Below are 18,654 nucleotides of genomic sequence, written 5' to 3'. Positions count from 1 at the left end.
GTTGTGCACTATTTTTTTCTTTTCCTACAAAATGTACTTCAATTATTGTTTTTCCTAATGATGACGTCATTTTCACTAAAATTTTTGATTCTTACTAAACAAATAATTTTTTTCTTAATAATGACGTCATTTTGCCAAGATTCTAAAATTTTTTTTCTTAAAAACGAATTTTCCAGAGCAAACAGAAAACTCCTAAACCTAGAATTCATCCCAATAAAAAAACTCCTAAATGTATAGTTACGTCACTCTCCCTTTTTCCCAATAATGACGTCACAAATGTCATATCGCTGATTTATTTTTTTTGGTCAGTTCTTGGCTTTTATTCGTCGTTTTTCTAAAATTCAAATTTTGCTTAAAAATCTGTTTTCCAGAACAAAAAAGCTCCCAAACTTATAATTTGTCCCAATTATTACGTCACACGCAAATCCCCTTTTTTCAAATAATGACGTCACAAATGTTGTCTCGCTGTTTTATTTTCATTTCTTAGTTCTTTGCCTTTGGTCGTTTCCTACGCTTTCTCACGCCTACGTCACTGAGCTGCTTGAGCGCCGATTTGATGACGTCACGAGAGAGGTACTTGTCGTTTGCGTCATCATCGTCGCACAGAAAGTCCTCGGCCGGAAGTATGTCCTCGTCATCCTGTGGTGACGTCATAACGGGTTAATCAACTCGATTTGAACGAGGTAAGGTTTCAAAAGTTTAAGATTTTAATTTTCTTTTTTTTTTACCATTTTTTTTTTGTTTAGAATATTTTGCCTAATTTATTTTCTGGTTTATTTTTGCGTTAAACTTTAAAAAATTTAAAAGCTCAAAATTTATTAATTGTTGATTTTTGCTTATGTTTAACGAAGGTGATAACTTTTATAATTTTTTTCTTCAATTTAAGAAATATATAATTTTACTTTTTTTAAGAAACTTTGGCTATTTAAAAACATTCTTTTCAAAGCTTGTTTGTGGCATGTTAAGCCGAATCTTAATTTCATGTTTTTATGTTGCAACAACGGTTGTTGAGCTCCATTACGTTAAAATAAAAAGTGAAAAAAATATTAAGTTTTTTGGTCGCGGTCAAATGTAAATCTCTGATCGTTACAATTTAAAAGCTTTTAATTCCAAACATCAATTTATGAGTTATTTAAACATTATTATTATTATCAGTGGGTTTTTTGTAGAAAACTGAAACACCTCGAGAGTGCAAGATTGACCTTTTTTCTTGTAGTGTGATAAGTTTGTTTATTTTTTACTTTTTATTTTTATTTCTAAAATCGACTTTTTCTGCTTTCAGACTTTTCGGATTTAGAGAAATATGTCGCGAATATTACGACTTTCTTATATTTAACGAAATTGCACAAAAAACTTGCACTTGGTCAAAACCTGACATTTCATTAGCGAAATTTGATCGACGATTTTAATTTTGCTTTTTTGAAACAATAAAACAAAATAATTAACGGAAAAAAACGAAAAAAATTATTTTATTTTATTATAATTTTTACTTTTAGAAACCATCTTATTGTTACGTCACACCTGAATGACGATCCTCGTGTTCATTGGAGCGCATCCACCCATGACGACGAGCATATCTTGGGCGCCGTCAGTGGCGAGAAGTTCGTGAAATGAAGAAGTTGGTTGATCTTCGCAAACCTGGGAAAAACTCGGTTGTTATCAGCTAAGCGAAGTAAGAAAAAATTCAAATATATAAAATAAAAATATAAAAACACACTAACTTTCGGTGTAATTTTTTTTTTAATAAAGAATAAAAAAAAAAAAATTTAAAAAATAATAAACGCGAAGTTTTGGGTTTAAAAATAATAAAAATGAAAAAATAAATCAAGAATTAATTCACATCAAGGTTTGGTGTAAAAAATAATTTTAAATAAAAAAAATAAAAAATTACAAAATAATAAAATAAAGATTCTCACAAACCTGGGAATAACTCGGAGGTTTTATCAGCTAAGCGAAGTAAGAAAAAATGTAAAAAAAAAAATAAAAAATAAAAACTCACTTTGGTGTAAAATTTTTTTTTAACAAAAAAAAAATGAAAATAACTCGGGGGTTATTAGCTAAGCGGAGTCGGCAATGAACACTAAGGTTATAATAAAATATATAAGTAATAACAAAGCTTTTCTCAAAAAATATAAATAAAAAATAAGGATTTCGATATTCTACGAAAAGTAAGGTAAAACATAAATCGGTGCTCAGTGCAAAAATTTCAGCGGCACCAAAGTATATCTGAAACGATGATATACACCTTACTAATGCTGTGGGTTTGCGGTAGTTGTGCATTTTGTCAGTGCTTCGAAACCTTTTTGGCTTACAGCCAGACTTGGACAACTAGTTAATTCTAGTTTTCTAATTCAATGAATTGGAGCAAAATGCGGCTAATTCTAATTCTAATCTAATTTGTAAATTACTTGTGTGCTCTAATTCTAGTTCTAATCTAATTCGGATTTTCCCAAATACGCTACTTTGTCCAACGGCATTTTTGGTCTCTTAGTCAAAACAAAGAACTTGAATTCAAACTCTTTGGTTGGAACCGAATTTTCACAGTCTAAAAAGCATATGCTATGTTAAAAGGCTTAAATATTAGCACGCACACATAATTATCATTCACATTCTTATTAAAATACTTCCCGATTTGAATGTTATTGATTGTGAATAATCAAATGTAATTCTAGTTTAAATTCTAGTTCAAATGCATTTTGTTACAAATTCGGTAATTCTAGTTCTAGTCTAATTTCAGAAAACTCAAAATGATCTAATTCTAATTCTAATCTAATTTGGAAAAACTGAAATTCTCTAATTTTAATTCTAATCTAATTTTAAAAAGCTAAAATATAACTAGTTGTCCAAGTCTGCTTACAGCCTCCGCAAAAAAACATTTCGCCTCTATGCAGCTACTTAATTTTTAAATACACATATTTAATAGACGCTTGGCGTAGGCATAAAGCAGTAGTGGGCAAACTTCTCGGCAAAGCGAGCTACAGATTTCAATTGATGAGTTTAAAGAGTATAATAAAAAGGATAAAAGTTATTTTTGGTGCGATCACAATAAAATGGGTTTTGTAAGCCTAAGGTTAGAAGTTAGATGTTTGCTGCCAATAGCCAAATTAAAACTGTTTAATGGCGTATTGAAAAGCAATCTTATCAACTGTGCACAACGGGTATATGTTACGTTCAATCGTCAAAAGTCTTAGTTCTGAAATAATTTTGAAACAACCTCAACTACCAGGCGATTTGCGCGTCTGAACAACGCAACAAATGTTTTTTTAACTTGTTTACAGACACGAAACCCAGGATATTTTATCCATAGACTGGAAACCTTCATTTAAAAATAAAATATTATAAAAAGAATCAATATTATAAAAGAACTGTAACAAGAAACTCAGAAAATAACCAAAAAAACGACCTGAAAGGATTTGAAATATCTCTCGGCATCCTTGAGCCTAATCCTTATTATAAACCACTTGCCTAGAGTAACAAGTTTTTCCTCCTTTTCCAAAATTTTAAATTTTGAATAACAGTTTCAAGGCAGCATTAAATCAACCCCTATTGATAACTATTGTCGGGACCAGCAACAAATTTTACCTCTTTTTCCTTAGCTTCGATCCAATTGAGAAGAATCTCGATTCTTTCTCCAAATCTCTGTAGCGCCTGTATCACGTCGGGGGATTTCCCCTCCTGGCCGTCCATCAGAGTTTCGAGTTTCACTTGTTTCTTGAGAAGCTCGTGGGCGATCTAAGCAAGGTCATATCAAGGTCACAGAGTTCAGATGATGGTCATTGGAAGGTCAAGACAAGGTCATAAAGGTCAGAACAAGGTCATAGGGATCAGAACAAGGTCATAGAGGTCATAACAAGGTCAACATAACAAGGTCATTGTTTTTCAAAGTATGGGTCGCGACCCAAACATGGGTCGCGCAGGGTCAAAAAATGGGTCGCGCAATGGTGATTCAATCCTGCGCAAACGAACTTTTTTATTTCATTTTTCAAGTATTATCAATTCAATCATAACTGAAATATTGCATGATAAGCTTTTCACGTGGTTTCAAATCTGTAACCTGGATTATTACATCATAAGTGGTTTTATGAACGTTTTGATGGCAGCCAACTACAGTAGCTGCTAATACTGGTGTAAGCTTTTAGTCACCACAACAAGCCACGATGATTTTAAAAAGGAAAAAATTCAGTTTCACCAATCACACTAAATTAAACCAATCATTTGTTTGTAATCAATCATTGTTTCATAGAACTGTCTAGGTTACTATATCTGGCTGTCTGTGTCTTTTTTTATTTCATGCATGTCAGAAAAAGTACATTTTTTGGTGTTTGAGGCTTGGGTCGTGAGATGTTCATAAACTCAGATTTGGGTCGCGCTCAAAAAAGTTTAAGAACCACTGTCATAGGGGGTCATAACAAGGCCACCGGCGTCAGAATCAGGTCATAGGGGTCAGATCAAGGTCATGGGGGTCAGAACAATATCATTGCAATTACAGTTTCTTTGCTTTTCGTCCGTTTTTATAATAAAAATCGGCTTTGTTTTTTTGGAATTTAATAGAAGAAGTGTTGTGCAGAATCAGTCATTTATAAGTTGTGATAGAGAAATATATTTCCCCAACCCGGCATCATCAGTCTCTTAACTCGAATGATTCATATCGAAATATGTTTTTGTATTAATGACTAGAACTTATAAATGACCGATTTATTTACTTCAACAATGACCAACAAGACAAAAGAAAGGTCTAAAGAACGCTTGCTTCCATTTAATATTTCGCGCATTCAGTTTATCATTTGGAGCATAATGGTTGGAGGTTGTAGTAAGACAACATAGAGATGTTGAAAATGAATAAAGAGTTATTCAAAACGTTCAAAATGATACCTACTTCTGTATGGGCTTTGATATTCTTATTACGTCAGTTTATCATTGTTTCGCAGAACGCTCTCGATTTATATTTATGAATATCAAAAATAGTTAAAATGTTGTGATACAGTCTGTAAAAGATAATAATTTGTTGAAAAAAATAAAATAAAATTAATCTAATTTTTACCAAATAATTTCATTAAAACACTTATTTTATGTTAAAAGTCAAATATTTCATTTAAAATCCTCAACTTTTCAAAAACAAGTTCTAGTTCTACCCAATTACTTTTGTTATTCGAAAGGAAAAAAATTCCAAAATTTTTCTAGTTTTTTTAATTTGCTAGTTTACATCGTTCAAGAAATAAAAAATAAAACCTAAATTAATTTATTTTTTACCAATAAATTTCATTAATAAATAAAACAATATGTAAAAAAAATTTTAAACAAAAACAAAATAAGTATTTTTTTTAAACAACAAACTCTATTTAAAAAACAATTTATTTGTTATTTGACAAAAAATTAAATACAAGTTAATTTTTTTTCACTATAAAATTTTATTAAAATACGTACTAATTTTTCTAAAAAAATTAAAAATTAAAAAAAAATACCAAAATTTTTTTTTAAAAGTCCTACCCAATCACAGTTTTCCACTTTCTGGAGGAGGTGTCCAATTGCTGACGTCACAATGTGCAAATTGTTCCTGGCCCTCTCGAGCCTTTCCTCGGCGCGATCCCTCCTCCGCTCCCAAGTATCCTGTGAGTCCTGGAGGAACCGGGATCTGGTGGAAGTCTCTTGGATCAACTCCTGGTGGTTCTGCTTCACATGGGCCAAATCGTCCGACATACGAGCTGCACACCGGAAAGACTTAACTTGGACTTAAGGTAATTTCAAAAATAACTTGTCTGGGACTCAAGTTATTTCACAAGTGACTTGACTTGGACTTAAGTTATTTAAAAAATGGCTTGACTTTGACTTAAGTTATTTTAAAAATGGCTTGACTTGGACTTAAGTTATTTTAAAAATAGTTTGACTTTGACTTAAGTTATTTTAGAAATGGCTTGACTTGGACTTAAGTTATTTTAAAAATAGTTTGACTTTGACTTAAGTTATTTTAAAAATGGCTTGACTTGGACTTAAGTTATTTTAAAAATAGTTTGACTTTGACTTAAGTTATTTTACAAATGACTTGACTTCGACTTAAGTCATTTCACAAATAACTTTACTTTGACTTAAGTTATTTTAATAATGGCTTGACTTTGACTTAAGTTATTTTAAAAATAGTTTGACTTTGACTTAAGTTATTTTAAAAATAGTTTGACTTTGACTTAAGTTATTTTAAAAATGGCTTGACTTGGACTTAAGTTATTTTAAAAATAGTTTGACTTTGACTTAAGTTATTTTAAAAATGGCTTGACTTTGACTTAAGTTATTTTAAAAATGGCTTGACTAGGACTTAAGTTATTTTAAAAATAGTTTGACTTTGACTTAAGTTATTTTACAAATGACTTGACTTCGACTTAAGTCATTTCACAAATAACTTTACTTTGACTTAAGTTATTTTAATAATGGCTTGACTTGGACTTAAGTTATTTAAAAAATGGCTTGACTTTGACTTAAGTTATTTTAAAAATGGCTTGACTTGGACTTAAGTTATTTCACAAATAACTTTACTTTGACTTAAGTTATTTTAATAATGGCTTGACTTGGACTTAAGTTATTTAAAAAATAGTTTGACTTTGACTTAAGTTATTTTAAAAATGACTTGACTTCGACTTAAGTCATTTCACAAATAACTTTACTTTGACTTAAGTTATTTTAATAATGGCTTGACTTGGACTTAAGTTATTTAAAAAATGGCTTGACTTTGACTTAAGTTATTTTAAAAATGGCTTGACTTGGACTTAAGTTATTTTAAAGGTATCAGCTCCTGATGATTTTGCTTCACTGGGACCAGATCGTCTACCAAGCGAGATGCACACCGGAATAAGTTGTTTTGCAGACTATGCACTAGGTTAAACTATTTATTATTAATCTCGTGCACGGATAGCTTGATGACGAATGTCAAGCTAAACTGTCGAGTATATCGACATCATATTAATAAAGACGTTTCAATAAGCATTAACTTAAAATTATGTAAGATCGTAAATGGGTACACTATGCATGGATCTTAGCTTGATAATGAACTTGTATCATCTTCAGTTAATGTGAAGTAAATCAAAGCATCACTTATAGAAGTTGGGACGCAATTGTTACCATTCTGAGCTCTATAAATTTTAGATAGATCACTGCTAACTCAGACTGATAACAGGTCTTTATCAAGATGATGTCGATTTACCTAACCTTTTTGTCTTTGACTGATGACAATTGCGTCCCATCTTTTGTAAGTAATTTTCAGTCACATTAACTGAAAATGGTACAAGTTCGTATCGAAACGTCTTAATTTTTTTTTTTTTTTTTTGATGATGTTGATTTACTAGACTTTTTGGCTTTAAAATTCATTATCAACGTACAGCATTTACCCGAGAGGATTTACGTCAAAGTGAGTTCACTTACAATAGCCAACCATATTTCGCAATTAAATCACCGACGTCAGCTAAATTAACTGACTCAGTCGAGTGCTAATAATGTATCCCTAGATTACAAAAACTAATATTGTTTATCTGCCATTTTTAGTCTACTAATTTCTTGCTATCTAAAGTTTATTTGAGAAAAGTAATTTTGCTATGTCCCTTTTTATTGTCACCTCTGTCAACATTTTTAAACGTCTGAAGTTTTTTTGAAGCACGTACAGAAGTAGGTTGCGTTAACTCGAAGGGGGTTGACGTTAAGGTGAAGCCGCTTACTATAGCCAACCTTTTCGCAATTAAACCTGTTTTTTAGAGTCTGACTCAAAATTAACCGACTTCGTCAAGTACCGAGCCCCGAAGTTATAAATTTAATATTTCTAAAATAATAGTTTTTCAAGGCAAACCATACCAAAATGTCAGAGTACTCAAAAACGGGAAATTTTAAAGGCGGAATTGCACATAATGGAATATTTTCCAACCGTTTATTAAGAATGGATAAATTGACACTTTTATGAGTGGATTGCTGAATATCCACCTTAGTTTAGTTGCGTAAATTGGTGAAATATAGGCTGTAGAGTCTGGGCCGGACTCGGACTCGGGTTGTTTTTAACCGACGTGGTCATAACAATATATTTGACAAAAAGTCAAATTTTTATAACCGCTAGACGACGCACTTGTGTCACTTTTACAACACAGCTGCTTTTTTGTTACGTCACACTTACAGTCTGTTACGTCAAAGTTTGATTTCTTCTCGCGCAAAACGTCGACAAGTTTATGAAGATGAGTGTTTCTGCCAAGTATAAAACATGCGATTAAAATATAACTAAAAATGTCCGATACTTGACATTTAATTCCGATACAAAAACACGATATTTTATTCCGTTATTTGATAACTAAAAATGTACAAATAGTCATTTGAATTCAATGCCGATATCACATGGTATCGGGTATCGGGTATCGGCTCCGATCCGATATTATCGGACAAATTCCCAATGCGGTGCTTACCAACGTTTTATGTTAAATAGATTGCGGCATTCTAAATACTCAATTTTCCTTTTATGCTTTACTGTAATGTAACTATAAACAACAAAATAAACTGAACATTTGTCGGGAAATTATTTTGATTTATCTAATGGCACGCGAAGAGATTATAAAAGAGTAGAAGGAGGCTTTGTATAAACCAACAGAGGAAATATTGAATTCTAAACATTCCCAAATACTCGGTAACGTTCAATGTTGTAAACAAATGATTTTGGAAGTTCAAGCCAAGTCTTTTGGTAAAAATAACGTATGAAGTCATCACGCAAGTCGTTATTTCAGATGACGCAATCCTTTGACGTCATAAAATAATATAATCTGCTAAAAATTCAAACGCAAAACTAAAAAAGTTCCGAATAGAAAGAGAAAGCGCCAGAAATGCTTTTTAAAAACTCTCTTAAACCAGTTAATACCGCCGACCACCGGAGCCGGGATTCGAACCACCGACCTCTCAATCTGCTTCTTGAATATAGCTGCGATACTCTCAGGCTCATGAACGCACATCTTCTGTTGTAAGTTGTCCATTTCTCGCTTCAAGGCCCAAAACACACGAACCTTCGCCCAGAACTGCTTGCCCTTGAAATGACGTTTCGCGCTCTACGTCATAATGCGTGACGTCATTTAGGTTTTTGCATTAAGGCGTTTTTCGTTATGATAGATGACCTGATTTATTTGTAAAAAATGCTTTTTTTTAGTTTTTATACACAAACACATGGATTTAAAAACACATAAACAATTTTTTTATGACATACACAAATAAAAAAACAGAAACATAGACAGAAAAACACAAACACGTAGAATTACACAATAACTTTCAGATTTAAAACACACACAAACACTAATACCAAAGCTAAAGAACAATATGAACCACAGAAACAAAATTAAAAACATACAATGACAAGTACATTAGACACACACAACACGCACAAACGCACACACAAACAAACACACACACATACACACACACACACACACATACACTAGGACAAACATATAGATCTACAGATTTACAAAACACACACACACATACGCAAAGACAAACACACGACCACAGACACACACACACACACACACACACATACACAAACACACAAACAAACACACACACAAACACATACATCTACACACAAACTTTGAGTTTTAAAAAAACACGCACTTATACATAAGACAACAAAACAAACACATACACAAATAAACCTTATGTTCGACTTCAGTCTTCTGCAGACTTTTCTTCTTAGGCTTTTTAATCCCTTGTATAAACACACAAACAAACACACAAACACAAACAAACACACGCAAACTAACAAGCATACACACACACACACAAACACACACACAAACAGACACACACAAACACAAACACACACACAAACCTTATGTTCTACTTCAGTTTTTTGCAGACTTTTCTTCTTAGGCTTATAATCCTTTGTTACAAAAACACAAACAAACACACAAACACAAACAAACACACGCAAACTAACATGCATACACACACACACACACACACACAAACACACAAACACACAAACCTTATGTTCTACTTCAGTTTTCTGCAGAATTTTCTTCTTAGGCTTATAATCTCTCTCCTGACTTCTTCGGTTCAACTTTTTGAACTTTCTTCGCGTCTGAGCAAGAGTTGTGTCACGTGACCGCTTCGAACGTAGGATTCCTGTCTCAAGTTGCTCCTACATCACACATTACGTCACATATTACGTCATCAATGGGTGAACAACCCGTGAACCTGGTATGGGCGGCGTTATACTTTGGTAAAATTTTACTTTTTGTTGTGACAAATCGAATTTTTATACCGCGTAGTGTAGTGTTGTTTTTTTTTTAAGTGTTAACCTTAAAAGTATGGATTGATGAACTGATAATGCTTGAGGCTCTAACCCGGGGGTTCTGGGGGCGTGATAGCTTGGCAAGGGAACGAAAGGGATTCTCTGGGAAGAAACCTTGTTTCCTTTAATTAATATTTAGTTTTGCTCGCTTTCAACTACTTTTTTGTGGTGGAATGACTTACAATATTTTATAAGATGGGGGAATACATTGTTTCAAGGTGGCGTGGACTAAAAATATAATTAACCCCTGCGTTATATATACATTTATTACGTTTCAGATTAATTAATTGTAACAAAAACACACTCAGCGCTCCATAGCTATATTACAAAACAAGTACAAAGGCTGAAGCATGTATCTTCTTCATCCAAATAAGGTAAAATTTTATTTTACAAACATACCCTCTTTTTTGCTCTTAAAAAACAAAAAATTCTAAACTTGTTTTACAAAAATACCCTCTTTTTTATCTTTTTTTTTACTAAATGCCTTCTTTTTTACAAGTTGAAACATTTTCAGAAGTAAAGAATTTCCCGCAGACAAAAAAACATTTAAACCAATATATGTATACATATTTAACAGCTTAATTCTGATTTGTCATTGTCATTTTCTTTTAATAGATGTTTGCTTTTTGTACGGAAACTGATGATGCCTATATTTACAAGGCAAAATATATATTTCTGTAAAAATTCAAGAAATTATTTTTAGTTTCATACCTGTTTTCATAAACAGTCTTAAGATCAATTTTTCTGCAAATAATTTTAATGATTAGTCCATAAATAACATCTATTCTACTTTCGGCAAAGTACCTGGTTTTCTACCTTTTTGCAAAAACTACCCTAATACCTACTTTTTTCATAAAAGTACCGTACCATTTTTTCTACCTTTTTCACAAAAGTACCTTCTTTTCTACCTTCTTTTTTTCTTCTTTTCTACCATTTTACAAAAGATACCCTAATATCTACTTTTTTCACAAAAGTACCCTCTTTTCTAACTTTTTTTTGATAAAAAGGTACTCTTTACTACTTTTACAAAAGTCCCTTTTTCCTAACTTTTGTTACCAAAAAAACTTGTTTTTCTACCTTTTTTGCCATTTCTCTACCTAAACAATTAACTTCGACGAATAGTCCCCGAAGCACTAACCTTCTCGGCCTTAGTGAGATCGTATGCGCTCTTAGCATCAGCTTGTATTTGAACAAGGACCTGGTTCTCATGCCTCAAACTTTGCAAGCTCGACTCAAGCTGATCCAATCGACCTGGGAGGGTCAAACCGTCGCGCTCAAGGTGGAACAAGATCTGGAAAGCCGTATTTTGACTGTGTCTTTATAATTTACACGTTATGTGCCTAGGAAATCAGTTGGCCTAATTAGACGTAGATTAAATATCAAAGCCCATACAGTAGTAGGTAGTGTTATAACGTTTCGAAATCTTAAGATAATGGCTGGAGGTTATAGTTAGACGTACAATAAATTCAATAACATACAGAAGTGGGTAGCACTTTGTGAACGTATTAATTGAATCTTGAAATAATGGCTGGAGGTTGTAGTTGGACGTAGAATAAATATCAAAGCCCACACAGAAGTAGGTACGTATTTATGAAATATTTTTAACATTTACATTTTTTAATTCTTCTTTCAATGGCATTATAAGGTTTGTAAAAGTGTTTTGGTAAAAATTTCGCCTGATTGCAAATTGAATTGGGCAAAGGACAGGCGTTTAAAAATTACCGCGATAATATTAGTATCGGTTATCGACGACAAAAGCCTCCAATTTAACTAGGTCATTTGTGGCATCGTTGGAAAGGTATGATTAAAAAATACACGAATTATTTGTTCTCCTGATAAGCAAAATATTGTTTCTTGGAAATTATGTCGAATATTAACATTGAATTTATAGTAATACTTTTTTTAAATTTTAATATTTTTTTAAATTGGAAAATTTAGAGCATTCTTATCGCTGTGGTGAATTTTTTTTAAACCACGACAAGTATATTTATTTTGCCGTTAAAATTTCTTCAAAAATTTTGTGTGCTGGCTAGCTTCTGGTCATATTGTGTACTTCATCTCATGTTTAACCCCCAACTTTTAAACTTACCCTTTAACTTTTATAACTTCTTATACTTTTTTGCCATTTTATTAAAAAGTTTTGCGAAACGTTCCTAATTGAAAAGATTTTAAATTAACTTCTAGAAACTAAACTTAAGTATTTAGTATAAACTCGGCCAGTTTGGATTTATGCAAAACTGAGAATGTGTCGAACCTGCATCTTGCGGGCACACATGCACATGCGGTACGCCTTAATTTTTTTTCCTCATTTTTTGCACCTGGGGCGCGTACCATCTTTAAAAATCAAAAATTCTATCTCAACTGGACGGATTTGCTGATTTTTAACAGTTTTTTTTGGTTTTAAAAGCACCAAAATATAATTTTTTGGCAAAGTCGTAGAATTTTAGGCTCTAGAAAACATTAAATTTTATGTTAGCGCCCGTACCACTCATAAAACAGCGTTTTTTAACCGGTGCGCCATGGAAAGCTGTCAGTTGCGCCGTCGGTTAACGATAAATTTTTTTTTTATCATTTTATACTTTTTTTTCGGCATAGTTAAGAATATATAGTACTGGAAAGCTGAATCAACTATGTAATAAGAAATAGCAAGAAATTCAAGAGAATATGTTTTGGACATTTTTTTGTTAGAATTATTTTTGTATCCAAAAAAACTTCAACAAACCGTTTAAACTGGAACGATAAAGTTAGTTTAAGGCAAAAGTGCCTATACTGCTTACAATTGCTTTATACCATATCAAAGCAGATTTTCATAAATACGCTTGACTTGCAACTTTATAGATTTATTTTGGTTTTACAATCATATTAGAATTAAAACTACTTAATTCTTAAAAAACAGAATATAAACTGGAATTTGAACGTACATTTATTTATTCCAATGAATTTATTTAATCTCGAAGTATTCTCAAAATAACGTGAATAGTATATATTTGTGTGCTAAAATTAGTGCTTTGTTAGCATAGTCTATGCTTTTCAGACTGTAAAAATAAAAAAATAATAATTTAAGCTCGTTGATTCGATTGATAGAATGAAAATGCCGTTGAACAAAGTAAATTTTTGGTAAAGTTCGAATTAGATTGGAACTACAAATAAGCCGTATTTGCTCCGAAAAGCTAGAATAATCTAGTTGTTTAAATCTGCAAACATGCGTTCAATTAGGTAGAGGTCACAAGAACTACACACAACACTTAATAAAGGTCCACACACAAAAAAAATGACCCTTGTCGAGTGCGGGATTCGAACCAACGACCTTCGGAACTCTCACCTTAGTTGAAGCAGGCTCGCTGTAGATTGGTGAAAACTTAAAGTTTGTCACTAGTAATTCATCACCCACCTGTTTGTACGTCTTCTGTATAAACCTGGCAGTCCCGCATTTCATCAGCATTTTATCGAGTGACGTTGTCAGGATTCGAACTCGCTGGCTGAATTCAAGCACAAATTGAAACTAAAATGTCGCTTTATGTGCTGTTTTGTTTATTACTCAACCTATTTTGGGTTATAAAGGTCAAATTTTCGAGCATAATGGCTGGAGGTTGTAGTTAAACGTAAAAATGATATCAAAGCCTTTACAGAAGTAGGTGGCATTTTTAACGTTTTGAATAAATCTGATTTTGAAAATAATTAAAGACTTATTCGAAACGTTCAAAATGTTGTAACCTTCGGGAACGTTTAGAATAAATCTTCATTTATTTTCTTCAGTACAACCTTTGATATTCGAAATACTTTGCGTTAAAAAGGTCGACTTATTTCGAATTTCTTTGGTCGTTTGTTTATAAATGTTTAAAACTTGTCCCTCGCAAATAAATATGGTAAAGTAGCCATTTTTGTTACGCCTGGGACCTTAGTTATATTGTAAATGTACTTAAGTAAAATTGTAAATGTACTTAAGTTATATTGTAAATGTACTTAAGTAAAATTGCAAATGTACTTAAGTTATATTGTAAATGTACTTAAGTAAAATTGAAAATGTACTTAAGTTATATTGCAAATGACTCAAATTGAACATTTTAAACTGACTCATTTACATCAGTACGTCACAATGAAGGCACCTTGACTTATCCTCGTCATTGGTCCTGGCAGCGCACTTGAGGTCCCTCAGAGTAAGAAGTAATTGCTGCCACTTCTTAGCCCTGGCGTCCTTGGAGTGGCGAGCCATGTTCAGTTGGCCAGCCTTGTCAAACACGTGCTCGTACTTCTCAGTAAGCGCGTTCTCAACTGTGTATCTGGGATGTATATGGGAGGTTTAGGTGCCCTGTGGCCGTGTTTCTTTTTCAATACAAATATGCCGGGGCTCTCAACTGTGTATCTGGGAAAGCTTGGTTTAGTATAGATGTATAGGAGGTTTAACAAGATTAGTGTAAAATAACAAAAGTCTACTTTAGAGAAATTCAAAAAAACTAAATTTAAGACTCCAAAAATGAAAAAATTGTTAAAAAACAAAAAAAAAATCGCCCAAAATTAAAATAAGCAAAAAAACATACGAGCTTGTGTCCGCTCCGTTTAATATCTGTGTGATCTGTATCTGGGATGGTAAGCTTAGTTTAGTTTCGCCTCAGAATAATAACTTAGTCATTTGAACAAGACATAAACCTGTCGAAATTAGTCCTAAATTCATCCGAATACGACCTAAATGGCCGAAATAACTACGGACACTAAAAGGAGAGGGTATGGGATGACCGAAGGGCCGTCGGTCTGGTATCGGCTGTTTGGGTGCCGACATTTGGGCGCACTAGTTTGACCGGCGCCTACCCCTAAGCTCCCCTTTGCATGGCTAGATGGTTTTAAAACGAAAAAATAGTTCAAAAAAACAATAAAATAGTACAAAGACGAAATTTTGAATGTAGAATTTATTCGAAATAATTCGGAAGAATTCAGCTTTTTAGCCGGACCTCCTTTATTAACCCCCAAACCCCACCTTTGCATGGATAGCTAATAAAACAATGTAGTCCTAATACGAAGTTTTGTATAAACAAAAATTAAATTAAACTTTCATATTTTTATTAAATTTCATATATTTATTAAAATTGAATGCAGTTTTTTGCTGGATCCTTTTTTAACCCCCCAACCACACTTTTGCGTGGCCAGCTGGTGTAAAAACGAAAAAAATAGCTCAAAAACCAAAAAATCGTCCAAAAACAAAAATAAAAAACAAAACAAACAGATTTTTTATTGTATTTATTATAGTTCGAAACAACGCCTTTTTCAGCTGAACCCCCTTTTTAACCCCCCAACCCCACCTTTGCATTGCCAGCTGACTCTCCCTGTTCTTCTTGAATCCCTCCCTGATCACATATTCATCCGCGTTGAGGCTGCGCTTCTGAAGAATCTGCTTCTCTTTTATCTCTCCGCGAAGTGACGCGATCAGTTGCTCGTTCTCTTTAATCTTCTGCTGCGAGAAAGCGTAGTACGCTTCCTGGTCGCGTCGCTTCAGGGTCAACTTGCCTGTGTGACGTCATAAAAGGGCATTGTTACCTAGCGCTAAAGAGTGATACTGCATTAAAACTTGTTAAAAAAATCTTTAAAAAAACTGCGATTTAAGATGTTTTTTGAGCAATAACATTTTAGCTGTTTAAAAAAAGTTTTTGAAAAAGTTTAAAAAATCCTTAAAATTTGTAAAAAAATGCAGCAAATTTTGTTTAATTATTTTTAACTTAACGTATTGTTACGAATCCCTATAGAGTTTATACTGGATAGAAAAGCTTGTTCGAAGTTTAAACATCCTTAAAATTTGTCAAAAATGTGGCAAAATTTATCTAAATTTTTTTTTTATCTTTGCCTCATGAGCAGCTGTCTGTATGACGTCATACCAGCGCATTGTTACGAAGAGCTGCAAAATGATACTGCAGTAAAACTTGTCAAAGTTTAATTTGGTAAAAATTACAGCAAATTTGTTTAACCGCTTTTAACTTGGCTATTTTGGTTAATTTATTTTTATTTGGTTAACTTATTTATTACCTAAACTATTTTGTCTCTTTGCTTCATGGTCAATTTGCCGACGTCATAAAAGCACATTGTTACAATAAAGTGACACGCGCTCGAAGTAAAAATGGTTTCAATAAAATAGATGAATAATAACTTTTAAAGAAACGGTGGGTTGTTGCAAATGCAGCAAGAGCTGTCTATAACATTTGATAAATTGAAAAAAAGTTAAAAACAAAGTCATTTATAGTTAAAAAAAACTTGGTAAATAGGATGCTTTTCAAGCACTAAAACTTTCCTGTGTGACGTAACACAAGCTTATTGTTACGAACGCTATCAAGTAAACACACTCAGCACACTTCAGTAAATACCTTATTTAGTTTTAAAGAAATCTAATAATGTGCTAATTGCTAAGAAGTTCCGCTAATATGGCAGTGATGCCACCCTTAAATTAATGCAGAAATCGAGCGATTTTTACCTTTAAATGTATTTTATTCATAATAGTAGGTCAAAAACTAAAGGTAGCTGAACTTAACAAAATGTGATCTAAAAATCTGGCAAAAAGGCATTTAAAAGCAGGGAGTCGAACCGTTTGACTTTTCCGGTTCAGGTTCGGTTCGGGTTCAAATATTTTTTTCGGAATCCGGTTCAGCTCCGGTTCAACCATCGTTATTTCGAAACCGGTTCATAAAGTTCGGGTTTGGATACAATATAATTGAGTTGCGTTAAATCTAAAAATGTGGGTCGATAAATGTAGAGAATTATCTTTGAATTGTAAGTCATTTAATCTAAGTTACGTGACGTATTAAAAAAACAGCAACTGATTATTGGAATATCTAAAAATTAAAAAATCTACGTTTTATTTATTCAATATTCATATTTTTTTTATAAAATTTCGAACATGACGTAACTTGACTCTGTAAAATAGAAGTTGTGGCGTCATGCTGGAGCGAACCGCTTTTGTTTACAGGTTCGGGTTCGGTTAAGGTTCAGGTACTTTCAAATTATTCGGTTCAGTTCCGGTTCGGCTCCTTAAAATCTTACATAAAACGGTTCAGGTTCGGTTACGGTTCGCAAAAATTTGGACCAAAACCGGTTCATAAAGTTCCGGTTCGGTTCCGGTTCGACTCCCTGGTTAAAAGTTTCTGTTTTAGCTAGGTTCGCTTGTTTGCGAATAGTGATGACGTCATTTGGGAGGTCGGAACGCGATAATTTTGTTTAAAGGCGATTCCACCTTGAAAGGTAAATCTTATTGGGAAGTAAGTTCACAATTAGAGGTAACTTAACCTCTTAACAAAATTCTGTCTAATCTCATGTAATGAAAATTTTGGTCGAATACAATGGAAAAAATTACCTTGGAACGTTTCAATTTCATCTATTTTGCTTGCTTGTGAATAGAAACTACTTTTATATCAGCATCAGATCGTGATATTTTTTTTAAAATGTCGGGAATCGTAATAAAATGTTAAATAGGCCTATTCGGGAATTCTTACTAGTCAAAATAATGCAATGTTAAGTACCATTATAGTCTTGCAAAAAGTACCAATAAAATTGCCCAATTTACCTAAAATATTCCCCTAATATTTTATATTTCCACGCATTTTCCAACTTTGCTTTATTTTGTAAACTGCTACTTAAACTTTGCTACGGTACCTCTGGCTTCTTCTATTTGGTCATAGACTGTCCAGGCGCCCGGGTCGCCCGCTTCCTGTAAATTCTTACCTCGTCCGACTCCAAACATTTTATCTTGCTTGTACAGCTTTGAAAACAAAATAAATTCAGCAAAAAATAATTATTTTCTGCCAACTTTAATCTTTCTTCAGTGACGTAATTGTCGGTTCTGTGATGTCATAAACGAACTGGTAAAGAAGGCAGTTCTTACTGTAAAGTTAAAATTGTTATTTTTTTGTTTGTTTAACGTTTTTTTCCATGAAGCTTGTTAAATTTAATTAATTTCATCAAACTGTGTAATTTTATAAACTAAATTCCCAGTATTTTGGTTTATTTCAACCTAATTTATGTTTTATTAAATGATTTTTATGTTTATTGTTGATAAATTAAATTTGGTTGACAATGCTGCTTGTTACGTGACACTGAGCTCATATAATTTTTTTGCAGAAGTTAGTTATGCAGCAAAATGTTTGCTGCGGCTTGCCAAGGTCAAAACGTGAGAAATGAAGGTCAATTCAAGCCGTGAACTGTAAGTTTATTTGAAATTTACTTTCTAAAGGTTATTTTCTTAGTTTCCAGCAAATTTAATGTGCTTTAAACTTAAATTTTTAGCACAATTTTTGGTTTTTAATTAAGTGGTAAGGTTTGGGTTGTTTTGATTTTTGTGCATGAAAGCTTTAGAAAAAATTGGTAAAATCTAATTTACCCCT

General features: G+C 32.7%; 1 protein-coding gene across 1 annotated transcript; it reads right to left on the bottom strand.

Annotated features, from left to right (window-relative positions):
- Positions 1–483: 483 nt before the first annotated feature.
- Positions 484–18,014, bottom strand: LOC146141427 (outer dynein arm-docking complex subunit 3-like). The gene is made up of 13 exons (XM_083390111.1): positions 17,927–18,014; positions 15,592–15,796; positions 14,404–14,577; positions 13,689–13,776; positions 11,436–11,588; positions 9,989–10,144; positions 9,833–9,883; positions 8,908–9,056; positions 8,144–8,211; positions 5,488–5,702; positions 3,583–3,732; positions 1,522–1,638; positions 484–639 (listed from the first exon to the last, which is right to left on the bottom strand). The coding sequence occupies exons 1-13, from the start codon at positions 18,012–18,014 to the stop codon at positions 484–486; spliced, it is 1,770 nt and encodes a 589-aa protein (XP_083246237.1).
- Positions 18,015–18,654: the final 640 nt, after the last annotated feature.

The sequence above is a fragment of the Ascidiella aspersa genome, chromosome 5, assembly GCF_963924565.1.
Source record: "Ascidiella aspersa chromosome 5, kaAscAspe10.2, whole genome shotgun sequence".
Lineage (NCBI taxonomy): Eukaryota > Metazoa > Chordata > Ascidiacea > Phlebobranchia > Ascidiidae > Ascidiella > Ascidiella aspersa.
The sequence above is the reverse complement of the archived record's forward strand: the minus strand, read 5'-3'. Positions and strand labels throughout refer to the sequence as shown.

Bases quoted from the DNA above. Each gene is read 5' to 3' on its own strand.
- LOC146141427 (XM_083390111.1), bottom strand. From the start codon at position 18,014: ATGTTTGGAGTCGGACGAGGTAAGAATTTACAGGAAGCGGGCGACCCG. The intron at 14,578-15,591 runs GTGGGGTTGGGG...TATACATCCCAG, and splicing joins AGTCAGCTGGCAATGCAAAG to ATACACAGTTGAGAACGCGC. The intron at 640-1,521 runs GTGTGACGTAAC...ACGTCACCACAG, and splicing joins ACACGAGGATCGTCATTCAG to GATGACGAGGACATACTTCC.